This window comes from Pan troglodytes, chromosome 2, assembly GCF_028858775.2.
Source record: "Pan troglodytes isolate AG18354 chromosome 2, NHGRI_mPanTro3-v2.0_pri, whole genome shotgun sequence".
Taxonomy (NCBI): Eukaryota; Metazoa; Chordata; class Mammalia; order Primates; family Hominidae; genus Pan; species Pan troglodytes.
In genome coordinates, this window is record NC_086015.1 from 132,262,808 (window position 1) to 132,288,175 (window position 25,368).

General features: G+C 51.3%; 2 protein-coding genes across 7 annotated transcripts in view; one reads left to right on the forward strand and one right to left on the reverse strand.

The window, feature by feature from the left end:
• Positions 1 to 10,620, reverse strand: part of CFAP92 (cilia and flagella associated protein 92 (putative)) — a 115,450-nt gene extending 104,830 nt beyond the window's left edge. Inside the window, exons 1-2 of one of the 5 annotated variants that reach the window (XM_054680981.2) lie at positions 10,519 to 10,620; positions 9,490 to 9,562 (exon numbers count right to left, since the gene is read on the reverse strand). In XM_054680981.2, the coding sequence (XP_054536956.1) occupies positions 9,490 to 9,553 (64 nt within the window). In that variant the 5' untranslated portion in view covers positions 9,554 to 9,562; positions 10,519 to 10,620. Of the gene's footprint in view, positions 1 to 9,489; positions 9,563 to 9,679; positions 9,808 to 10,491 lie in introns of those variants that run through there. The other 4 variants (XM_054680983.2, XM_054680982.2, XM_054680987.2 and 1 more) reach the window with 4 other exon arrangements.
• The window catches only part of EFCC1 (EF-hand and coiled-coil domain containing 1), a 39,066-nt gene extending 15,863 nt beyond the window's left edge, over positions 1 to 23,203 (forward strand). Inside the window, exons 3-8 of one of the 2 annotated variants that reach the window (XM_016941864.4) lie at positions 13,755 to 13,912; positions 15,892 to 16,039; positions 17,237 to 17,402; positions 20,045 to 20,185; positions 21,899 to 21,968; positions 22,799 to 23,203. In XM_016941864.4, coding sequence (XP_016797353.1) covers positions 13,755 to 13,912; positions 15,892 to 16,039; positions 17,237 to 17,402; positions 20,045 to 20,185; positions 21,899 to 21,968; positions 22,799 to 22,935 — 820 coding nt within the window. In that variant the 3' untranslated portion in view covers positions 22,936 to 23,203. The remainder of the gene's footprint in view (positions 1 to 13,754; positions 13,913 to 15,891; positions 16,040 to 17,236; positions 17,403 to 20,044; positions 20,186 to 21,898; positions 21,969 to 22,798) is intronic. The other variant, XM_016941865.4, reaches the window with a different exon arrangement.
• The last annotated feature ends 2,165 nt before the right edge of the window (positions 23,204 to 25,368 follow it).

The following is a 25,368-nucleotide window of genomic DNA, read 5'->3' on the forward strand; positions in this document are numbered from 1 at the left end:
CTTAGGCCAGAATTGCATCACATGCCTGTTTCTAAACCAATCTGAATAAAGCTTCATGATTGAGGCTTCGTGAAGGCGGCTTCATGATTGGCTCAGGCCAGTCAAGTCTCTCTGGGAGCACAAGGCCACAGTCGGGGTTGAGCTGACAGCAGATGGGGTGGGGTTGTTTGGATGGCTGAATTTGGTTTCTATCACAACCATAGCCGATCACCACACTCTTAGTGACTTGAAACAACACCCACCTGTGACCTCATAATTCCGTAGGCCGGAAGTCCAGGCGGGCGTGGCGGGCTTCTCTGCACAAGCTCGCACAAGGCCGAAAGCAAGGCACCCTTGGCCGGGTCTGGACCCCCTGGGAAAGCCCATTCCAGTGTTGGCAGAATCCAGCTCCTTTTGGCCGTGGGACCGAGGCCCTATTTCCTTACCGGCTGTCAGCTGGGGTTGCTCTCTGCATTCCTTCACCCACATTGCTTTCATCTTCCAGCCAGCAACGACCTGCCCCATGTCCTTCTCACACTTCACATCTCTCTCACAGCCTCTTCTACACCAGCCCAGAAAGCTATCTGCATTTCAAGGGACTTGTGTGATTAGACAGGGATAATCCCCTGTCTTCTGGTCAGCTGTGCCATAGAACGTCATGCCATCTCTGAGTGACAGGCTCACTTCACTCACAGGCTTTGAGAATTAGGGTGTGGAACTTGGGGGCCCATTCCTAGACATTCTGCCCACCCCCGTGAGGCAGACATTTCACTGGAAAGAAAGTTAACCTCAGAGAAGTGAAGTGAGTTCCTCAAGGCCGTATCAGCCAGGGAGTTATGGCTGCAAACAACAGAAATCAATGCTGCTCATTGAAGCAAGAAAATAACAGCCCTCCCTCCTGGCTACCATATAGTATGCAGTCCTGGCCATACAAGAAGGTCCCTGTGCCCCTCAGGGTGGTCTTTTTATCCCCAGCCAGATGCTTGGTTTCAATTATTCTATAACCTAATAGGATTAGTTCTCTTAGGAAATCCAGAGGTGCTGGCTGGCCTTGGGAGTAAAGATGAGACCTCAGTTCTCCAGGCTCATTAAACATGTTTGCCTTGGACTAAATTGTCTCCATAGGGAGCAGAAGTCATCAGTTAAATCCGGGGTTAGCAAACTACAGCCTGTGGGCCAGTCCAGCCCCACCCTTATTTTTATACAATCCACAAACTAAGAATAGTTTTTACATTTTTAAATGGCTAGGAAAAAACTAAAAAAGGGATATTTCATGACATATGAAAATTTCATAAAATTCAAATTTTAGTGTCGATGAATAAAGTTTTATTGGAACACAGCCATGTCCACTTGTTTACATATTTTCTGGGACTGCTCCTGTGCAGAGTGGAGTAGCTCTGACAACAACCTCATGGGCTTCAAAGCCTGAAGTATTTACTCTCTGGCCCTTTACGGCATAAGTATGCCAGCCCTGAGTCAAATGACAATGTGCTGGTCATTGGTGACCAGCAATTCCAACCTTGGGATTCCTCATGTATTCTGAGCAGGGGACTGGGCAGGGGCAGGGATGGACTCTCTCACCTCTTGTTCCCACACGCCTTCCTGCCCTTCAGGCAGTCCCTCCCCGGTGATTTCTCTGTATCTTCTTGTTGGGATGTGTTCTTGCGAAGTGAGTCTTTCGGGTCTGTTTGCACCCCATTGGCGGCGTTGTGGCACATGTCTCACTGTGCCTCTGACTCCCCACTCGGTGCTGGAGTTCCCACCCCAAATGTTGTTCTGCGAGTGCATCTTCTGGCTGCTTTTCCCCTCTGCAAACTCCTCCATCCACTCCCAGGGGTGGACACTAGGCTGCCTCCAACTGCCTGCCACTCCAGATGACACCAAGTGCGTGTCCTCCCCCACACCACCGTGCAGCAGCCTGCTGTGAGAACTGTCCCAGGAGAGGGGTTGCTGGGTCTTGTGGAGACACATACATGATTTGACCAAGTGATGCCAGCTGGCCCCAGTGTGTTCTTTGATGTAATCAGGTTCACCAAATTCTTTTGGCTTTATGATTTTTGCCTTTGAATTCTTGAGTGGTCCTCCGTTCCTAGGTCGCAAGGGTATTCTGCTGGATATTCTTTTGTTTTAATTGTATCTTTTAGGTGTTCAGTCCACCTGGAGTCTACCCTTTTGGGTGATGAAGACAGGGACCCAGCTTTAAGTTTGTCCTGGGTAGGTTTAGGTTTAGCGAGGGCTGGCTACCTTCACTCACGTGGGATTTAGAAGCCCAGTCAGTCCACTTATCAGTGTTTGTCTTAGTGGTTTGCTCATCAGTCCAATAATTCCTTTGAGGATGTGAGACCGCAGCAGGACCCTCACTTGTATATATTGTGTTTATATAAACAGTCACATTCTAGATTCATATAATTGTAGTACAAACAAGAGAGAACTACAGTTATGGGAAAAATGACTGTAAACTATTTAACTTTTAATATAAGTTGTAGATCAGCACTGTCCAACTGGACTTTATGAGATGATGGAAACGCTTTCTGGCTTCACTGGTAGCCGTGAGCCACAGGTAGCTACTGAGCACTTGATGTAGCTAGCGTAACTGAGGAACTGAATTCTTAGTTTTATTTAACTTTGATTAAATTTACTTTTTTTTTTTTTTTTTTTGAGACTGAGTTTCGCTCTTGTTGCCCAGGCTGGAGTGCAATGGTATGATCTCAGCTCACTGCAACCTCCACCTCCCAGATTCAAGCGATTCTCCTGCCTCAGCCTCCCAAGTAGCTGGGACTATAGGTACCCACCACCACGCCCGGCTAATTTTTGTATTTTTAGTAGAGACAGGTTTTCCCCATGTTGGCCAGGCTGGTCTCGAACTCCTGACCTCAGGTGATCCACCTACCTCAGCCTCCCAAAGTGCTGGGATTACAGGTATGAGCCATCGCAACCAGCCTGATTAAATTTAAATAGCTACATGTGACTGTGGTTACCATATTGGACGATGCAGGCCAGATTAAAACACTAGGACACCACTGCAGAAATTTATGCATTTATTTGAGGTTTTAGGGGGTAAAATGAGAAACAGAAAAGGAAAGATGAACAAGCAGGAAGCCGTAAACAGAGTGTGGGAGTTAATATTTGTTAAGTGCCTACTCTGTGCCAGGCACATACATCCCTAATTTAGCCCTGACTTGCACCCTATGAGCTTGGGTGACTTACTCCCATTTAAAAGATTCGGAAGGCTGGACAGATGGCCCACGCCTGTAATCCCAGCATTTTGGGAGGCCGAGATGGGTGAATCACTTGAGCCCAGGAGTTCAAGATCAACCTGGGCAACATAGTGAGACTCCATCTCTACAAAAAATACAAAAATTGGCTGAGCATGGTGGCCTGCACCTGTGGTCCCAGCTACTGAGGAGGCTGAGGTGGGAGGATCACTTGAGCCTGGGAGGTTGAGGCTGCAGTGAGCTGAGATCACGCCACTGCATTCCAGCCTGGGCAACAGAGTAACACACTGTCTCAATAAATAAATAATAAAATGATGGGGAAGTTGAGTCTCAAAGAGGTGAAAGACTTGGTAAGGCACGCTTATTGGAGTGGCTGGCCCAGGATTAAACAGACACAGGCCAGATACCCTTCTCAAAAGGCTCTGTGAGCCCAGAGGCTCCAGGGGAGGGAGCCAGGAAGGTTACAGGCTGGCTGGGCACTTGCAGACGGGAACCCTGGACACCACCCTTCTGAAGGCTGGGGCATGGTCCAGTGTGCTGACCTGGCAGCCTCCAAGTCCAAACCCACAGGGGTGGGCACCTCGTAGTCCCAGGGTGAGGCTGCCGTGGCCAGTGGGATGTAAGGCCTCATGAGAGCTGGGAGGGGTCTGGAACAGGGCATCTCCTTGGGAGCAGTATCTCCCCCGGGACTTTCTGGAAATTCGTGGGGAGGAGGGTTTGCCTCAATGACTGGAAGGGTGGTGCTCCTGACACATGAGGGGCCCTGCCAGGGAAACAAGCCTCTGGGCAGATCCTGTATGACCAAGCATCACCCCAAACCCCACATGAGCTCCACGTGTCCTGCTGGACATTCATGCTGCGCAAACCTCACTTTCGTCATGATGATCTGAGACTGGAGCCCACCTCTGTCTTATATATAAACACAGGGTTTTCCACAAGGTTTTAATATACAAAGGGTTTTCCAAGAATCCGATGCTGTGTGAGTTGAGGGAAGGTCACACTTTGTTTTGTTTGGCATTTTCCAAGAGTTGCTCATCATTTCAGAGGCACATCAAAGACAGTGACAACACTCATGGTGCCTAAGCTGCTGGCAGGGAATGCCTGGCCTGTAGTCCCAGCTACTGGGGAGGCTCAGGCAGGAGAATCGCTTGAACCCGGGAGGCGGAGGTTGTGGTGAGACTAGATCGTGCCATTGCACTCCAGCCTGGGCAACAAGATCGAAACTCCGTCTCAAAAAACAAACAAACAAACAAAAAACACTGGCAGTCCTTATGCTTGTACTCCTGTGAGTCTGCGTGGGTATCCGTCTATTTATCAATCCATCTATCAATCTGGGTATTTTAAAATGCCAAATATAGGGAAGGATTATCAACAACATTCAGTTGAATGTTACCTTGCCCCTCTTAAATTCAAATGTATCCATCACAGACAGGTTAAAGTGTCTGAAAATTTCATTGTTTGTGAGTATTTACATATTGAAATGTATATCATAAAACTCCTTTCCTTTTCTTTATCTTTTAAATTACCATTAGGGCATCACATTAATTTTTTTTTGAAGTACATCTGAAAATAGGGCATATTATGTATTCAGCTCATTTTGGAATAGCACAGGGCCATTGTAGAAAGAGGGCGTCAGTGTGTTAGGGTCGGGGTGCTCTACTGTGAGGGGCAGAGGTGGCTGGGGCAGGCGCAGAGCTCTGCTCTCACAGCACCCAGAACTCACCGTGTGCTGGTGTCTAAGCATTTACCAAGCTTCAGATCTCCTAGGATCAATGTCATTTTTTTGTCATATCTATATAGAACCTGTATTATTTAATTAATATTTTTCCTTAAATTGGCTCACTTGTTTACTTGGATAATTTTAAAAGGAAGTTATATCACTGTCATAAATGTAAAACTAAGATTGTTTGATGTGCTCATTAACTTTTTTAGTACACATTAAAATAAATGCTTAGCTGTTTACAACACGTGCACACACTCCTAGCCATTCATCTGAGTGCCACCTAAAATTCTCTCAAATATTACCAGGGGCAGGAGCTCCACAAAGTTTAGAAGGACCATGTCATTTCATTTCATCCTCATAGGACCCCCAGGCCCAGCTAGCACAGAGTCCCCAGCAGTGTTGACTGATTAATCAATGAGGAAAATGAAATAGAGGCTCAGAGACGGGGAGGGAGTTGTGCAGGTCACACAGCAAAGCCACAGTCCTGAGGATGGAACCCAGGTTTGCGGCTCCTCAGATCCACCTCTTTGCATCACAGAACTGAAGGAGGGGTCTGTTACATGAAGATCTGGAGCCAGGAGTGGCCAGGACAGCGGAAGGGAGGAAGAGCAACATCTGGCCCTTGTCAGATTGTATAAGCCCCTGGGCTGGCGGCCAGATGTGGCCATCAGCCTCCAGCAGGAGGAAGACATCAGAGGCTCACCCGGCCTCCTGGTGCTGTGCAGATGTGGCCAGCTGGAGGGAACACCCAACGGCACACAAGGACTCTGGGGTCTGCCAGGAAGTGAGGGTGTGAGGGGAGGGTGGGTGGCTACTGGGGCCTGCCTTTCCCCAGAACTGCCTGGAGCCCTGACAGAGGTGCTTCAGTAATGCCTGTTGAGTGACAAGTGTCTCTGCAGCTCACAGAAGGCCCCCAGACCATTTCCCCCATGGCTCCCGAAAGACAGTGGCCCAGAAGTGCAGCAGGCAGGGGTGAATGTGGGAGTCGCAGGCCGGAAAGCACAGGGCAGGGAGGTTGGGCCTTTGCCATACTTTTCCAGCACTAGTTCCCAAGCTGTGGTTTGGAGCTGAGAAGTCTCCAACTTCTCCTCACAGTTGCTAGCCTCTCTTGAATGGACAGAGAACAGCCTCGGGTTCAGAGGCAGACAGAAAATAAGATCTAGCTAGAACTGACTAACTGTGTTTCATTCTTGCTTTATGTATTTTTAGGGTGTTAAAAGGAAAACTTTAGACATATTAAATTTAACAGAGTTTATCTGAGTAAAGAACAAGTCATGAATTGGGCAGCTGTCAGGGCCAGCAGAGGTTTGGGGAGCTCAGCCTGCTATTTGTTACAAATATATGCTTCTAAATTAGAGTTTGATTTCTTCACATACTAAGTTCGGCTTCAGATCATCACTCAAAGTACAGAGACAGCCTCAGGCTAATGGCCTCTTGCTTCTTTTTTTTTTTTTTTTTTGAGACAGAGTCTTGAGTCTTGCTCAGTCACCCAGGCTAGAGTGCAGTGGTGCGATCTTGGCTCACTGCAAGCTCTGCCTCCTGGGTTCACGCCATTCTCCTGCCTCAGCCTCCCGAGTAGCTGGGACTACAGGCGCCCGCCACCATGCCTGGCTAATTTTGTTTTTTATTTTTAGTAGAGACGGGGTTTCACCATGTTAGCCAGGATGGTCTCGACCTCCTGACCTCATGATCCACCCGCCTCGGCCTCCCAAAGTGCTGGGATTACAGGCATGAGCCACTGCACCTGGCCACCTCTGGATTCTTAAATTTAACAATGGTTACTATTTATGGCAAGAGATGCTGGGTTTTCATTATTGGTTATAATATTTACTACTACATAAAATATGTATTAGTAAATAAAAGGACAAATGACCAAAAATGTCTGCAGCTTAGGAATCTGCATTATCCTATCACGTAGGGTCCACCCCTCTCTGAGGTGTACAGAGGGCTTAGCCCCATTCCACAGGACAAAGCTGATAGGAACTGGGAATGGTAGGACTCAACCCATGTCTTGTGGCTCCAGATCTAGTGCTCTTCCTTCTCTGTCCTTTCTGGAACAATCCAAGAGCAGGTGAATAGGTGATAGGAGTAAACTGGATGCTTACCCAGGCTCTGGTCTTGTCCCTGGCCTGGCCTTTCCTTGCACTTCCACCCCTAAATCCCATTCATTCATTTGACAAACCTTCATTGGGCCACTCAGTCCCTGTGCTAACTGTCCTCAAGGAAATCCCAGTCTGGTGAGAGAGAAACACCATAACACACCACACGAGGGCTCTAGGAGCCAGGAGAGGTGTCTTATTCATATTTATTTGTTCTGCTGTAACAGAATACCACAGACTGGGTAATTTATAAAGAAAAGAAATTTGGGGCTGGGTCCAGTGGCTCACACCTGTAATCCCAGCACCTTTGGAAAGCCGAGTCAGGCAGATCACTTGAGGCCAGGAGTTCAAGACCCGCCTGGCCAACATGGTAAAACCCTTTCTCTACTAAAAATACAAAATTAGCCAGGCATGGTTGCACACACCTGTAGTCCCAGCTACTCGGGAGGCTGAGGCAGGAGAATCACTTGAACCTGAGAGGCAGAGGTTGCAGTGAGCCGAGATTGCACCACTGCACTCCAGCCTGGGTGACAGAGCAAGACTCCATCGCAAAAAAAAAAAAAAAAGAAAGAAAAAAACAGAAATTTAGCTAAGGGTTCTGGAGGCTGGGAAGTAAAGGGCATGTCACATCTGGCCATAGGCTTCTTGGTGCACCGTTCCAGGGAAGAAGGTGGAAGAGCAAAAGAGGGAGAAAGGGAGACAAACGCATTCCTGTATCTGGAGCCCACTCCTGCAGTAATGGTGTGGATCCACTTGTGAGGGCAGAGCTCTCATGGCCTGATCACCTCTTCAAGGCCCCACCTCTCTACACTGTTGCATTGGGGATTAGGTTTCCAACACGTGAACTTTGGGGGACACATTCAAACCATAGCAGAGGGAGAGGTGAGTTCTGAGAAAGTGACATTTTTGTTGGGGTGGGAGAACGAAGAACCAGGAGGATTTTCTGGGCACTACTTGCTGGAGCCAAACCCAGCGGCCACTCTTTGGGTGGTCAAGTGGGTGATGGCACACTTCACTGAGGGAGGGAGGAGCAGATGGAGGAAGACCAGGACAAGTCCAGGTGGCATGAGAGGCTGTGAGAAGCCTGTGGGACATCCAAATAGAGGTGCCACAGTTAAGTTGGGGCGCTTGTCAGGAACTGGATCTGAGCCCAAGGTTCAAGAGAGAGGCCAGAGCTGGAGATAAGAAGTAGGAAGTCATGGGCATGCAAAGCCATGGCGTTGGCTGAGACTCCTCCTAGAGCGAGTGCACACTGAGGAGAGAAGAGGTCCTCAGAGGGCGTCCCAGGGCTCACCGGCATTAGGGGTCGGGACGGAGAGGCAAAATGGCGAAGAGTGCCAGGGAGGCAGGAGGAATCCCAGAGGAGAGCAGTCTCCCGGAAGCTGCGGGAAGAGTGTGTAAGCGAGGGAGGAATCTGATGTCCAATCCTTTCTCTTTAGGCCAAGTCAAATGCATGCTGAGAACTGGCCATTGGGCTTGGCAGCCCAGTGCCGTGGGTGATGTGACGGGGACCAAGACATGATTGGGGCAGCATGTGTAGTAGGCACAGTGCTTTCAAGTTTTCTGTCAAGTAGGGCAGAGTAAGGGTGGTAGCTGGGAAAGTCATATGGTCAGAGGATGTTTTGTGTATTTGCTTGTTTGAAGGTGGAGCTATTATAGCATGTGAGTGTGATGAGGGGTGGCTGATCTGCTGAATAATCCAGCAGAGAGAGGGGCAATGGGAGAAGCAGTTGAATACTGGTCACTAGACAACAGTAGCACACCCCAGGGCTCCCTGAGGAAGCACTTGTTCCATTTCTCTGTAGCCACATTTTACTTCTTGGAAAATTCCAAAGAGTGTCCTCATCTGTCCTGCTCTCCAGATGGCTCTGTTCTCTTCCCAGCTTCACTGCCTGTGACCTGGAGTCACCCACTGACAACGGCAGCTGGGCCGGGTCATTCCAGAGCCTGCCTTCCAAGCTTCCCTTGTGCCTGGCATGTGGGCCTGGAGCCTCCCGCCTGAGTGCAGACCCCACCTCTCCCGCGGTGCGGCTCCAGCAGCTTCCTCCAGCTCTTAGTGCTTTGGTTTCCTCCTCTGTAAATGGAGATAATGACCTTACCTGTTATAGGGTTTTCATGAGGAAGATGTTTGAAATATTGAGAACAGCTTTCAGAACACTCTGAAGGGTTTAGTTGGTATTGTCGTTGCTGTCCGTGCAGGAAGCTGTGCCTGGAGCAAGCTTTCTAAGACACATACAAGTGCTAGGAGGTGGAGTGTGGGGATCCAGTCCACCCCAGGCAGCCTGTGCCAGGAAACATTTAAACAGGCCCCTGGGGATAAAAGCTGTCCCTCCATCTCATTTTGCTTGTTGAAACCCTTAAATGATTTAGGGAATAGAAGAAGCAGCAGCATCTCATAGTGGGAAGATTTCAATGTTAATGTCTAATTCAACCTCCAACTGTATTCACAATTCCAGCCGCTGAAGTCCCTTACCTGTTGACATACCTCCTCTGCCAAGAAGCTCACTGCCTTCCACAGCACATCCATCATTCTTCATCAGCAGTTCCTGCGAGAAAGTTGTTCCTCCCAGTGAGCTAAAATCGCCTCCCTTTGATTACCAACTCCCATCTTTGCTGTCTCACCCCAGTTAAACACCTCCCTATGGGGCCATATAACCAGGTACCTGCCTCTACCCTTGAGTCTTGGAGACAGTGACCTTATTCCCTTGTGTCTTTTCTTCTCCAGGCTGTAGTCTGGAGCCTGTGGTGCAGGGAGATACTGGCACCTCCCCAGTGAGATCTCAACTATTATGACCTAAGCTGTAATCACGCGGTCTCACATTGAAGCAAGAATCCCCACCGGGGGGTTTTCACATTGGTTGCTGCTAAGCAACGTGCCCATTCTCGGCTTGCAATGGGGGACCCTGAATGCAGGATTTTATGAATCAGAGTCATGGGCTCAAAAAACACGAAATTTCAGGGTTAGCCCTGGCTTTAGGCAAAGCCTGACCCAGCAGCTCAACTGATGTTACTAAGGGTCCTGTTTCTTTTGCCGTCATCTTTGGGCTCTATCTGCAGCCCCCAAGCATCTCCGGACGGTCCCCTCAGAGGCACAACTTCCCGCTTCGTCGGTCATCATACTCCGCGCCCTCAGGCAGTCAGGGAAGGGGGTCTGCGGGAGAGGACGCCGCTGAGGCCCGGAAACGCCTGCAGACACTCCTTGTGTTTCATTGGCTACCCGTGCAGCCCTGGGCCACTCACGGTGGCCAGGGTGGGGTTATGCTGATGAGCACGGGGAGGCCCCGCGGGCGGCGGCGGTGCTCGCCGCCGAGGTGCCGGCGGGGAGCTGGCCATGGGGAGGCGCTGCAGGGGGCCCCGGCGCCCGTGCCCCGTTTGGGCTGTGCGCGCTGCCGGCTGGCTCCCCTCTTGGGCTCGCGGGCCCTCCAAGTGCCAACTCCACCTGACGGAGCCCGGGCCGGGAGCCCGCGCCCCTCACCTGCCCAGACTCTCCGCGGGGGCTCACCCCAGTCACGCGGATCAGCCGCGGGAGGCTCCCTGCCTGCCCCTCCTGGGTGCTGCAGGGCTTCCACCTGCGCAGTGAAAGGCTCAGCAAGGGGCCTTGGCTCCGAACGGCACCTCACGAGCAGGGGTCTTTGTGTTCCAATAATATTTGGTCATAGGAAGTCCACTCAGCGAGTCCATGTAAAATGGGGAGTCAGGGCGGGTGCGGTGGTCCACGCCTGTAATCCCAGCACTTTCTGGGGCCGAGGCGGGCGGATCACCTCAGGTCAAGAGTTCGAGACCAGCCTGGGCAAAATGGAAACCTCGACTCTACTAAAAATACAAAAGTTAGCCGGGCATGGTGGCGGGCGCCTGTAGTCCCAGCTACTTGGGAGGCTGAGACATGACAGTCGCTTGAACCCAGGAGGGGGAAGTTGCAGTGAGCTGAGATCGCGCCACTGCACTCCACCCTGAGTGACAGAGCAGGACTCAATCTCAGTAAATAAATAATAAAATAAAAATAAAATGGGGACTCTTTGGAGATTGAAAAATAAAGCTACAATGTATGAAAATGAGTTGTCATACTATTTAATAAGACCAGGTAATATTTTCAGCCATTTCATTCTTTTTTTTTTTTTTTTTTTTTTCTTTTTTGAGATGGAGCCTCACCTTTTCACCTAGGCTGCAGTGCAGTGGTGCGATCTAGGTTACGGCAACCGCCACCTCCTGGGTTCAAGCTATTCTCCCGCCATAGCCTCCTGAGTAGCTGGGATTACAGGTGCCTGCCACCACACCCAGCTAATTTTTGTATTTTTAGTAGAGATGTGGTTTCACCATGTTGGCCAGGCTGGTCTCTAACTCCTGACCTCAAGTGATCCACCTGCCTCGGCCTCCCAAAGTGCTGGGATTACAGGTGTGAACCACCGTGCCCAGTCTAGCCATTTCATTGTTAAAAAAAAATAATCTCCATGACTGGAGTACAGTGCTCTCATTCTTAGACCAAACACAGAATGACTTAGGACTTTTATTCCTTTTGGAGTGATTTTTCCAACAAAACTGTGAGAACACAATGGTGCACCCTTACCTTTATGGGTTTTGTTTTTTTGTTTTTGGAGGTTTTCTTTTTGCAGCTTTACCATGAGGAGGGTCCCTTTTGCAAAAATATCTCAGGGCTTTGTTGGCTTTTCTTTTTTCTTTTTTTTTTTTTCTTCTTTTCTTTTGAGACAGAGTCTTGCTCTGTCGTGAGGCTGGAGTGCAATGGCATGATCTCAGCTCACTGCAACCTCCGCTTCCCAGGTTCAAGCGATTCTCCTGCCTTGGCCTCCCGAGTAGCTGGGATTACAGGCACGTGCCACCACACCCAGCTAATGTTTCTATTTTTAGTAGAGATGGGGTTTCACCATGTTGGCCAGGCTGGTCTCAATCTCTTGACCTCGTGATCCACCCGCCTTGGCCTCCCAAAGTGCTAGGATTACAGGCGTGAACCACTGTGCCCAGCCTCATTGGCTTTTTTAAAGGTTTTCTTCGTGCAGCAGAGCACTCTCCTGATGCTCCTGGCTGATGCTCATCCTGCTGGTTTTCACTTCCTCGGTTGTAATCCAGTCCAGCCCTGCCACAGCCCCGCATCAGTGGCTCTGCCTGCGATTCGAGTTCTCCCGTGTCCCCCTGACCAACACCACTCGGCCTCCCCTTTTCCAAGATGTGGTTTTGCTTCATATTGGGTTCTATCGGGTTGTTACAACGAGATGGATGAGGGACAGATGCTAGTATAAAGTGGCCAGTTTAATAAGTGGCCCATTTATTAGTGAATATTTGCATGTTATGATAGATTTTTCTTTCTCCCCTATCTTGTAACTGCAGGGACATGGAAAATGAATATTCAAAAGGTCAGGCCCTTAAAATATCAAGAAAAGTGATTGGTGGGGTGTAATGTAGGTTCCCCAAAGCCCAGAGAAGGGAGATGTTTCAATTAAAGGCTTTCGGGGGCAAGGAACAGAAATGCAATTTAAACTAGTTGGGTGTGGTGACTCACATCTGAAATCCCAGTGCTTTTGGAGGCCAAGGCACTGGAGGATCTCTTAAGACCAGGAGTTTGAGAACAGCCTGGGCAACACAGTGAGATTCTGTTGTTTTTTGGTTTTGGTTTTTTTTTTTTTGAGATGGAGCCTGGCTCTGTTGCCCAGGCTGGAGTGCAGTGGTAGATCTTGGCTCACTGCAGCCTCCACCTCCTGGGGTCCCAGGTTCAAGCGATTCTCCTGCCTCAGCCTCCCAAGTAGCTGGGATTACAGGTGTGTGCCACCACACCCAGCTAATTTTTATATTTTTAGTGGAGACAGGGTTTCACCATGTTGGCCAGGCTGGTCTCGAACTCCTGACCTCAGGTCATCCACCCGCCTCTGCCTCTCATAGTGCTAGGATTACAGGATTCTGTCTCTATTTTAAAAATTAAAAAAAAAAAAAGTAGGCTAGGTACAGTGGCTCATGGCTATAATCCCAACACTTTGGGAGGCCGAGGCAGGCAGATTGCCTGAGCTCAGGAGTTCGAAACCCGCGTAAGCAACATGGCAAAACCCTGTCCCTACAAAAAAATACAAAAATTAGCTGGGTATGGTGGCGCATACCTGTAGTCCCAGCTAATTGTAGGGCTGAAGTGGGAGGATCGCTTGAGCCCGGGAGGTTTGGCTGCAGTGAGCCAAGATCATGCCACAGCACTCCAGCCTGGGTGACATAGAGACCCTATCTCTTAAAAACAAACAAACAAAAAGTAGCTGAAACAATGAAAACTTTTTTTAAAATTCCCCTATAATAAGAAGTACAGAGATGGGTGGCCCTAGGGCTGATGAACTCAACAGCTAAAAGACGTTAAGGCGTTTGTTCAGCTACTCAGTAATTCTCTCAGACATTTTTTCATGTCACAAGACGGCTGCTGCAGCTCCAAATATCACATTCTTACATGACAATGTCTAAAGGCAGGAAGGAAGGGGCATTTCTTTTCCTAGAGGTTTTTTTTAATAAGGATGAAAATCTGTTCCAGAAGATTTTGCCTTGAGTCCCATTGGCTAAAACTGGGTTCCATGCCTGTGCCCTAGCTGCAAGGGATGCTGGGAATCTGAGTATCTAGCACTTCCTCCTGGACTGTGGCAAGCTGACTCTGCCAGGGTGACAATGGGTGTTCATAGACAGCTTGCCCATGTACAGTGGGGAATGGAAGAGTCCTGTACTCTCCTCCTCAATGCCTGTGTCTCTCCCACCGCTCAGGTCAGAGGATTCCCAGCTCCCAACCCCGCAGCCAGCCAGCCCAGAGCCAGGAGACAAGAGTAATGAACCTGAAGATGCTGGGACCAGAGACCCAGACCCCACTCCAGAGGGAGCCTGGCAGTCAGACAGCAGCTCTGGAAGCAGAGCCCTGGATGAAGGTTTGTCCCTGTGCGCCCAGTCTTCCCACCAGGCTCACAGTCCCTCCGGCTGTGCTCAGCCCTGCTCTCAAGGGCCTGTCTGCATCCATGCTACCACCAGCCTCCAAACAGAGCCCACTCCCACCAGGTGCTCAGGCTGGGCTGGGGCCCTTTTCCCCAGCCCCATCATCCTAAGAACCTGGGCCTGGAGAATCTGGGGTGTGTAGAGCCATCAGGAGGTCAGGATACACCGAGACGTTCCCAAACTTGCCAGGTGGCCAGGGTCACCTTTAAAAGCATGGATGCAGGCTGGATGTGGTAGCTCACGCCTGTGATCCCAGCACTTTGAGAGGCTGAGGCGGGTAGACTGCTTGAGCTCAGGGGTTTGAAACCAGCCTGGCAACATGGCAAAAGCTGGTCTCTACCAAAAATACAAACAAATTAGCCCAGTGTGGTGGCACATACCTGTAGTCCCAGCTACTCGGAGGGGGAGTGGGGGCTGAGGCAGAAGGATCACTTGAGCCTGGGAGGTAGAGGCTGCAGTGAGCCAAGATTGTGCCAGTGCAATCCAGCCTAGGTGACAGAGTGGGGCCCTGCCCCCCCCCTAAAGAAAAAAGAAAAACGTGGATGCCCAGGCCCACCCCGGATCTCTGCATGTGATTCTCTGGGGTGGTGGGGGTGGGGTCATAAGCCTGGTTTTGTTTTTAAACAGCTGTATCAGTTAGGACATCATTTGTCTCCCAGTGTCAGATCATTCAGCCCAAACTGGCTTAAGTTAAAAGAGAATGTATTGGTTCACATAACTTAAAAAGTCCACGCAAGCTTCAGGCACAGCTGAAGTGTCAGCAGTGCAGCTGTCTGGACTCCTGGCCCTGCGTTGCTCTACAGTGATTCACTTCACAGCAGGCACTCCCCTCATAGTGGCAAGATGGTCACCAGTGGCTCCAGGCCTGGTCCTCTCAACTCCCAAGCCAGAAGCATGGAGGGCATTTCTCTTCCCTGCAAGTTTTGAGTCCAAGTCTTGGGTTAACTCCAGTGGCTCCCACTGGGTCCCTTGCCCTTCCTGAACTAGTTGCAGAAGAGGCTGCACTCAGCCTGGCCGGGCCTGACTCAAGTGCCCCTGGAGCTGGGTGGAGAGGAAGAGGAGGGAGTGGGACTCCCCTGGGGACGGGGATGGGGACTGAGGTTGGGCAGCAGAACACCAGGGGGCCACACAGACCCCCAAGCTTCCTGATGCTGACACAGGTGGGAGCCCACCGTCAAGGCCAAGCAATACTGTGGACCGCAGATAGTCACATGTGTCACACCCCCTTCCTCCACACTACTCCAAACATTAGACGCCTGTAGTTCCCTGAGCATTGAAAATCTGTCCATCCTGGTGCCTGTACCGTGAGGAGCCCACCCCAGCTCCTAAGAGACTGGCTTGGCCTTTCCTGACTGGGGTTGGTATGGCCTAAAATGGAAATAACACTTACCTCTGAGACCACAAACAGGGCCTGGCTTGTGTCATCTTAGAAAAGAGGGAAGAAGCCAGGCACGGTGGTTCATGCCTGTAATCCCAACACTTTGGGAGGCTGAGACAGGAGGATCACTTGAGCCCAGGAGTTTGAGGCTGCTGTGAGCTATCATCACACCACTGCACTCCAGCTTGGGTAACAGAGCGAGACCCTGTCTCTAAAAAAAAAAAAAAGAAAAAGAAAAAGAAGAAAAAGAAAAGAAAGAGAAGAAAAAGAGAGCATTTCTCCCCATGTCCCTGTGTAAAGTCCCAGGAAGGGGCTCTGACTGGCCAGCTTCACTCCTGGGCTGGTCACATTACAAGGAGACAGAACCAGCCTTGGTGGCCTCACTGCACAGGAGCCTGGGATGTGGGGGGTGGCTGTCTCAAGAGGGGACATGGCACAAGAGCCCTCCCCTGGGGCTGTGCTGCACATGTCCCCCTGGGGAGGGATGCCTGGTTCCCCACCCTTTGTCCTGCATCCCCACATCCTGTGCTTCCCCAGCAGTGGACGAGCAGCTGTTCCGCTCCGTGGAGGGCCAGGCCGCCTCTGACGAGGAGGAGGTGGAGGAGGAGAGGTGGCAGGAGGAGAAGACGACGCCGGCAGCGGAGGCCAAGACACTGCTGGCCCGGCTCTCCAGCTGCAGAGGCAGGTGTGTGGCCCGTCCAGCGTCAGCCACTGTGGGCTGCAGGCTCCAGAGGTGTCTGGGGAAGCCGGGAGCACCTGGGAGGCTGGTTAGCCTGGCTCAGCCACCTCCCAGCCCCTCTGCGACTCTGTCCCCTTGTCCCTCAGGGGGAGGTGTGAAGGCCCACCAGCCTGTAGAGGATGAAGTGGGATGACCTTCCAGGGCACACCTCGTGGCTGGCTTTAATTCCCATTCGTGCTTTCTCACCAGCACCTGCACTGGAGCTCTTGTAGCACTCCCAGACACCAGTGTTCCTCTCAGACCCTTTCCCAACCCATCACCCCTCGCCACACACCATTTTCACAGCTCTCCAGCCTGGCCCCGGGCAGGTGCTGGCTCCCTGTTTCATCCTCACCTCCACCCTCATGGGGACCGAGGACAGGCCCAGGACACCTGGGACACCTCAGACAAGTCACCTGGCTTCTCCGAACCTCAGTCTTCTTGTCTCTAAGATGGGATGGTGACACATGTGTGGCAGAGGCTGTGTGAGGATTTGAGGTCAAAGATATACAATGCCTAACAGGTGCCTGGTGCACAGTAGGTGGGAATGCCGGTGGGGGCAACAGTTATTGATGTATGGTAAAATGCTGTTGATTTTCTGGGGTTGTTTTTACCACCAATTCTTCATGTCAACAAGCACTTATGAAGCACCTACTACATGCCAGGCAAAATCTGAGGCACAGGGAAAATCGCAGTAAACCAGACAGTAGCCTCTTCTTCTGGATCCTCTAGCGAGTGTGACAGGTGTGAGGAAGAGGGGTCACACAGGGACAGGGACAGAGGCGGGGCAGGGAGATGCAGGGAAGGAAATGAGGGAATAAGCAATGCAGATGCTGGGGGAAGAGCATTCCAGGAAGAGGGAAGAGCAAGTGCAGAGGCCCTGAGGCATGTTGGCGGGACCACCAGGAGGCCACTGTGGCTGGAGCAGTGTGAGTGCAGGTGGGTGGGAGGGAAGGTCAGAGAGCTCATGGGGCAGATCAGGTGAAGCCTTTGCCTTTTCCTCAGAGTGAGATGGGGGCCATGGGAGGGTGCTGGGCAGGCAGGTGCCATGGCCTGGCTTTGCTTTAGGAGGCCGACTCCACACCACCACCACCTCTCCGAGGCTGGACAGAGCGGGCTCTGGGAAGCAGCCCCCTGCAATGCGGGCCCTCTCCTTTGCTGCAGGTGTGATGACCAGACGGCGGAGAAGCTCATGACTTACTTTGGTCACTTCGGCGGTGCCGACCATGCCCATACCCTGGGGGAGCTGGAGGCCTGCATTGCCATGCTGGTGGAGCAGCTGAGGACTCAGGGCTGCGGTGGGAGGACCCTGGGGACCTCTGGGGAGGAGGTCAGCAGAGCCTAGAGATCAAAGGCTGGAGCAATTCTAGAGGATCTCACAGCTGGAAGGGTCTGAGGGATTGCAGCCAAGTCTTGTGCCTCATTCCCAGATGAGTAAACCAAGGCCCAGAGGGAGGTGATTTCCTCTGATTTAAATTTAATAAGAAATATTTTGGTTGCAAATTAAAGGATTCCACCTCAAATTAGCTTGATTGCAAAACAGATATTGGAACATGGAGCTGAGAAGAAGATGGTCTGGGCTTCAGGCACAGCTGGGTCCAGGGACTCAGACCAGATTGTCTCCATCTATCTGCTGTGTTTTTCGGTAGGAGGTGGCCTCACTTTCCCCTACTTCAAAAGGGCTTACTCCATATGATGGGGGAAGGGAAGACAGGACCATGAACAGCCCTAGACTTCCATCAGCCCACGTGGGAAGCCCTCACAGGAAAATGAGTCTCATTCCTAGTACATGAAATCTCAGGGAGGAACTCCGATTGGCCACCTCAGTCATGTGCCCTTCCCTGAGCCAATCCCTGTGGTGGTGGGGCGGGTTCAGTGATTGGCACTGCCACCAAAGTCAGATGAAGTGGAGCAGGGGCAGTTTCCCAAAAGAAAGGAAGTGTGGTAGGAAGAAGAGGGAAAGGGGGGCCGAGCATCCAGCTGTCTCTATTTCAATACGACCAGTTCGCATTTCTCGTTCTCTCTACTCCATAGGAAAGTCTCTACTCCACAGTAGCCAAGTGTGCAATGCTGTTGAAAGTTGTCATTTCACTAAGCCCTAGCCCACTGTGCTTTTACAAACTGGTTTTGACACAGTTTTATATTTATACATCTGAAATTCTAAGTCTGTACTGCTTTTTACTTATATATGGCCTGATGAAGTCCTAGTTCCTTAAATAACTTTTTAAAAATGATACCAGCTGACTTGTACAACCCATGAACCACACGCTTGGTGCTGATGTGCTCTGTCTTATTTTATGTTCAAAGGGCCCAATGAGGTAGGAAACGGTTTGAGAGAGGTCAAATGGGCTGGGCGCCCATGCCGCATCCACGCCAGTGTGCCCACCTTGAACCAAGGCAGCCACACCACTCCACCCTGAGGCCAGGGGTTGAGTCACTGGGGGCAGGAGGGAGCAGAGGGGCCTGTTTGGGCTCCAGCCTCTTAGTGCATGAAATCAGAGACCAAGACAGAAGGTAGCAGGCCCTGGAGCGCTGCAGTAGATTGGACAAAGACCAGGACTATGCAAACATTCTGCTGAAATGTGCAAAAGGAAACAAAGTTGAATGTCATTACAGGGCAAGCCAGTGTGGCTGCAGCTAAACCTTCCAGTGAGATCGGGTCTGCACCACCTCCAGCTTCTGGAACCCTTGCACCGGGATAGGGCCACCCCTCACTTACTCCCCAGAGAAGGCTGCTAACACCAAGTAGCATGGCATGGCGGTTATGTGCTGAAGCCAGACTGCCGGGATTCAAATCCTGACTCCATTTCCTATGTGACCTTGGAAAAGTTACTCAACTTTTCTGTGCCTCGGTTTCCTCACCTGTGAAATGGGCATAATAATGGTACTATACACATGTATCAAACAGGTGAACACTTGTGGTGAGTGCTCAGCAAACATGCGCCACGGCTGTCCCTGTTTCTAGCACTCTTCTGTGTTGTGCAGGTCTCCTAAGTTGAAAGTTGTTTCTACATTTTCTCCACCACCGCTCTGGTTTCCTGGAGGCCTTGATCTTGCCTGCCCAGGCACCCCTCAGGAAAGTCATAGCCCTGTGGCTGGGGAGGGTGGAGTGTTGTGGGCCATCAGGAAATAAACTGGCAGTCACAAAGTTCTGAAGGGCATAGCCACCCCTTTTCTAAGGATATTTAAAGGAAACAGGGCTTGGAGGATCCTAAAATTAGCCGGCCTTCCAGTCACATCCCTAAAGAGCAGAGGCACTGGGCCTTCCCTCTTCCTGCCCAAGCCCAGGGTGGACCCTGAGTGCCCTCAGGCACCACACTTTCCACTGCTTCTCTTTCCCTCCATTGGTGCCAGGGGAAGGGACTGCCTCATGCCTGGCATGCCTGCTTTAGAAGGCAGGGGCCACAAAACACTTTGTGACTGCCTGGCATCCTAGTGTTACTGGGTACAACTGACGGTTTAGGTGGCCCCCTGGCCAAGAGTGGGCCCAAGACTCGGACTGGGCCAACCACGCCCCTCTCCTGGGGCTCTCCATGCTGGGGGATGGGGATGGCTGGAGAGGGTCTTTCTCGGCTGTGGCTCTTGGATAAGAGGCTTGGGACACTCCCACTGTCTCAACCCTGTCCCATTCCTGAGGTTCTCCAGCTGCTAGTCCATTCTGGGATCTGCCCACTAGCCTGCCATAAATTTCCTCTCTGTGTAAGCTAGCCAGATGGGCTTCTGCAGCTTCCCACTAAACTTAATTTGTTTGAAAGAAACAAAACCAGAGAAGAGAAGGGAGAATGGAGTCCTTAGAGTGGGAAACAAAATATACAACTCTTACATCAGTCCAACCCGCTGTGTGGCTTTTGGCCACACACTCAGCTTCTCTGGGCCTCAGCACCAGCCTCGGGGAGATGGAGTAGTTGATCCTGCCACCTGGAAGGCTGGGAGAGGCCAGCAAAGTGAGCACTGAGCCCCTTCTCTCCCCAGGCAGAGTTGCAGCAGAAGGTGGAAGAGAATGAGCACCTGAGGCTGGAGCTGCAGATGGTAGAGACCGAGAGGGTGCGGCTGTCCCTGCTGGAGGAGAAGCTGGTGGACGTGCTGCAGCTCCTGCAGAGGCTCCGGGACCTGGTAGGCTCACGGGAGAGCTGCCACACTCAGGGAAGGGAAAGGAGCTCTTGGGAGGGAGTCCCACTTGTGTCAGGCACCAGGCTCTAGGCTCTCCTTACAGTAGGCAGCTGTTATCCCATTTTACAGATGCAGAAATGGAGGCTCAGAAGAACCAACCAAAAATAGGGTTAGGGGGGCTCCCCAGGTCATTTTAAGAAGCTAATAAAACTCTTCTATGTATCCTTTTCTGGTTCTGTTCTCAAAACCAGAAAAGGATAAATGGAAGAAAGACAAGAAAGGAAAATTATAAACTAATGTGACATTTAAACATGGATGCAAAATTATTAAATACAATACTAGCAAACCAAATCTGGCAGTGTTTAAAGAAATGCAACATGACCAAGTTGGACTTATCCTACAAATTCAAGGATGATTCCACATCAAAAAATCTATTACCAAAATAGACCACATTGCAGATTAAAGGAGAAAGACCAAATGATCATCTCAATTGATGCAGAAAAGGAAGTCAATAAAATTCAATCTCCTTTGATTATAAAACCCCTCAGCAAATTAAGAATAGTAGGGATCTTCCTTCACCAGATAAGGGCTCTCAACCAAATACTTCATGCAGATCTCACACTGACTGGTGACGTGTTCAGAGGAATCCCCCTAAAATCAGATGTGGCTGGGCCTGGTGGTGCATGGCTGTAATCCCAGCACTTTGGGAGGCCTAGGTGGGTGGATCGCTTGAGCTCAGGAGTTCGAGACCAGCCTGGCCAATATGGTGAAACCCCCACCTCTACAAAAAAAAAAAAAAAATTAGCTGGGCATGGTGGCGTATGCCTGTGGTCCCAGCTACTTGGGAGGCTGAGGTGGGAGGATTGCCAAAGTCCAGGAGGCAAAAGTTGCAGTGAGCTGAGATTGTGCTACTGCACTCCAGCCTGGGTGACAGAGTAAGACCTTATCTCAAAAAAAAAAAAATTAAAACTAAAATCAGACTCAAGACAAGAATGCCTGTCATCACTGTTTTCATGTGAAGCAGAGGTTCCATCCAGTGCAGCAAAAGGAAAGAGAAAGGCTATAAGGACTAGAAAGAAAGGAAGACCCAGGTCTGTGGGGCTCTGAAGTGGGCTGTGCCCTGTGCATCGGGCTGCCTGGGACCCGGAGCTGCCGAGGTCCAGCCCAATGTCCACGTCCTAGGCAAGCAGAGACCTGGGGATGGGCCCCAAGAGGCCAATCCTAGCCCAGGCAGGGAAGGGCAGTGGTTCCCAGCAGAGGCCATAGGCCATGCAGCCTCACGGTAGATGATGCAGCCCCTCCACCTCCCAGCTGGGTGGCTTTGGCAAATTTCGCATTCTTTCCCAGCATTGCTTTTTTCTGCTGGTTAAAATGGGCATAATAAAATAAGTTGTTGCAAAAATCAAATGAGCAAATGCATTAAAATGCTCTTAGGGTTATTTCTCAGTGTCTACCTGGGCACAGATGGTAATCCTTAGGTACGTGATCTTTGATGGCATGGATCCTGCCCACTGCCCCACTCGCCCTCCAAGAGTCTCTGGGAAGTGCAGTGTGGCCAGCCTAGGGGTAGGGGGCCAAGAAGGGATGAGGGTGGGGGAGGAGCTTTATCTGTCCCCAGGGAGCTGCCTAGAAGCCTGTAGGGGCCACCAGTTCCCATCGGCTGAACAGGGACACAGCAACCAGTCTAATCCAGCCTTGTTTCCATTTCTTTTTCAGAACATATCGAAAAGAGCCCTGGGGAAGATTTTGCTGAGCACGCTGGACGCTTTCAGGGACCCCACCCACGGTAGGAGAGCACCCTAGTCTCTCAGAGCCCACGCAGTGGCTGGAGGGTGTCCTGAGGAGGAGACTCCAGTGTGCTTCATCCTTAGCATCTTGTCTGCAAAACAATCATGTTATTCCTGCCCTGCATGCTTTAGAAAGCTGAAGGGGCTTTTAGCAAGAGCAGAGGCACAGAAGCCCCAGGCAGAAGTGCCAGACAGAAGCCCAGTGAGGGGATGGGTGGGCGCCACCGGCAGCACTGCAGCCACATGCGGGGGAGGTGCCCCAAGGGTTTTTAAACCCCTGAATCCTTACAATGGCCCTAGAAGGAATGAGTTGTTATCCCCTTTCCACAGAGGAAGAGACTGAGGCACAGGGGTCAAGTGCTGGCCACGCCCGAGGCTGGGGCATCTCCCTTAAGCACTCAATAACATGGACCCGGTGTTTAGACGAAGCTCAGGGAGCAGAACGAAGCTCAGGGAGCAGAACGGCAGGAATGCCAGCTTATGCCTGGGGCAGCCAGGCCGAGCTCCTGCCTCACGGGGCTTCACAGGCTGACAGGGCAACCAAGAGCCCTTTGCTCGCTGTCCTCCCCAGGCACCACTGGGCAGAGCTCAGATGCACCCACTGCCCTGAGCAGTCCCTGCCCTCGTGGAGGAGATCAGAAATTGTGTGCTCCAAGTCCCCTCTCCAGGGTCCTCAGGGGGAGGTGGTCCACAGAGCGAGGAAGCTGGGCAGGGCTGGGGAGGGGCACAGCGGGTAAGAGTGGCTGGGTCTCAGGAAGGAGGGACAGTGGCTCTGTGGGTGAAGGTGAGCAGACTGATCCTGCCCTCCCTGCCTGCTGTTTCCCTCCAGAGGGAAGGCCCAGCCCTGCAGCCATCCTGGATGCCCTGCACCAAGCCTTGGCTGCCTGCCAGCTGTTGCGGAGACAGCCCTCGGCACCAGCCTCTGCAGCAGCTGCGCTCACCAACCCCCTCCTCGTCTCCTGCTGAGGTTACTGGCCCACCCTGTGGGCACCCTGCTCAGCCTGACTGCCTTTGGACCAGCCTCCATGATCAGCCCAACCACTGACAGCTGGTCTGACCACCGTCACATCATCAGAACTTGAGTCTCTGCTGGCTCCTTCCAAGGTTTAGCCCGAGCCCAGAGCCTCCCATTGCAGCACCTGGCAGCCACCCCTTCCTTGGGCTCCTCCACATTACCTCGCAGCCCCTGCATTCCTGCCACCAGAGTCCACATTAAAGCCCTGCAGTTGCTGGATCAGCCTGCACCTGATGCTGTATCTTTCCCCTGCCCTCAGGGCAGAGATGCCCACTTTCTGACTGAGTCTGACCCCAAATCTCTTCCCCAGAGTTTCAGGATCTCCTCCCCTCCCAGCACTGTCTCCTTCCTCCCACCGGCATGCCTGCTGCAAGGGAGACTGGGCCCAACCTTTGGGATACCTGGTCTGTAGGAAAGCACTCCACACCCCAGGAAATGTTGATGACTAGGAAAGGCTGAGGGAATTCCAAGGAAGGAACAATCACTGTAGGCTCCCTGGTAGAAGCTGGCCTTGAACCAGCTCTAGAGGACAGGTAGGATTTAGACAGGTAAAGAAAGGAGGGAAGGGCATAGAATCTAAGGTAATGGCAAGAGCAAAGGTGTGGAACCAGAGGGGGGCCCCAGGAATGCAGTGCTTGGAGCCCCTGCTCCTGAACACGCATTAACTCCTGAACTGCGAGCCCCTCCTCCTGAACTGCATCATGGGGTTGCAGGAAGGAGTAGGCCAAGATACCCAGTCTCACCTAACTTAGACTGTCATTAGAGAGAAAGATCCATTGCCAAACAGTGCCATGGGGGTGAAACCAGTGCTAAATGGAGATAAAATAAAGTGTTGTAAGAGCCCAACCACCAGGGGTCTTTCCGAGCCTCGGGATGCCTGGGGAAACTGCAGGAGTCAGGGGAATCCAGTCTGCTCTGAACCTTGGTGGGGAGGGGCAGGGGCAGAGGAGGAGGTGGAGGGAGGGCCGCAAAGATGATGGGTTTCAGGGAACCACTGCAAACGCCTCAGCAGGGAAACACAGGCCCAGCAACTTTCAGATGGTTCCTCTGGAAATGGAATAAAAGAGACCAAGGCCAGTGGCCACCACAGAAAGGCCACGCCCACCCCTGGTCCAGCCAGATGGGACCGGCCCCAGGACCCCTGGGGCCATGTGCAGAGCTGGCCCCGGGGAGGTGGTCTGAGCAGGCAGGGATGCGCCCAGCTTGCTCCTCGCATCTCCGCGGAGTCCACCAGCCCCGCACCTCAGGCTCTGCGCTGCCTGCGGGACCCAGGCCAGGCAGGCTCCCATGTATCCCAGCTCGGTCACAGGGCCAGCTGTTCTGTGTCCTGATCATGGTGGTGGCTACATGAACCTACACATGGGTTAAAACTCACTGTGGACGTATATGAGAGTTCAAAGCTCTCATATGGGTTCCTTTGTCATTTTTTGGTAGTTCTATCAGTTTTTGCCTCACACTCTTATTAGGTGTATACACATTAGGGATTATTACGTCTTTTTGGAGAATTGACTTGTTTATGATTAGTCTGCTCTGTCGGAAATTATTACAGCTACTTCAGCTTTCTTTTTTGTTCTTTTTGTGTGTATGTGTGAGACAAAGTCTCACTCTGTTGCCCAGCTTGGAGTGCAGTGGCGCCATCTTGGCTCACTGCAACCTCTGCCTCCCGGGTTCAAGCGATCCTCCCACCTCAGCCCCCCAAGTAGCTGGGACTACAGGCGCACAACACCATGCCTGCTTAATTTTTGCATTTTTAGTAGAGACAGAGTTTCGCCATGTTATCTCACAGGGCACCTCATCACAGGGGAACTCTCACACTTTTGCGAGTTTTACCTCCAGGAGCTTTACTATGTGCTCATGGTGAAAACAGAAGAAAAAGTCCCCTCGTGCTTCTGGCAGGAACAGGGGAAAGTAACCATTTAAAAATATGCCAGGACATTCTGTGCTTTTTAACAAAGCCTACCATCAAAAGAAACTATTTTATCAGGGCCTAACCCACTAGGGTTTTATTAGAGCCTAATCAAACTGGGGGAAGAGAAATACCCAACTCCAGTCCCTTCAGCCATCCTGTCCCACCTAAGAGAAAGAAAACCTTAGAAGTTCACAGCCCAGGGCCCAGGCTCACTAGAAGACTGAGATCTAATCATAGGACTATAGAACACATCCCTTCCCACCACATCACTAAAGGCCTCTTTACCTATGGGTAAAAGGTAAAAGTTCCTTTTACCCAGTGCAGCATGCCTGCCTTTTAGCAAAAAATGCAAGGCAGACTAAAAGGCAAAAAGCACAGTTTGAAGAACAGAGCAAGCATCAGAATCAGACCCAGCTATATGGCAGGGATGTTGGAATCATCAGGCTATGAACTTAAAACAACTGTGATTCATATG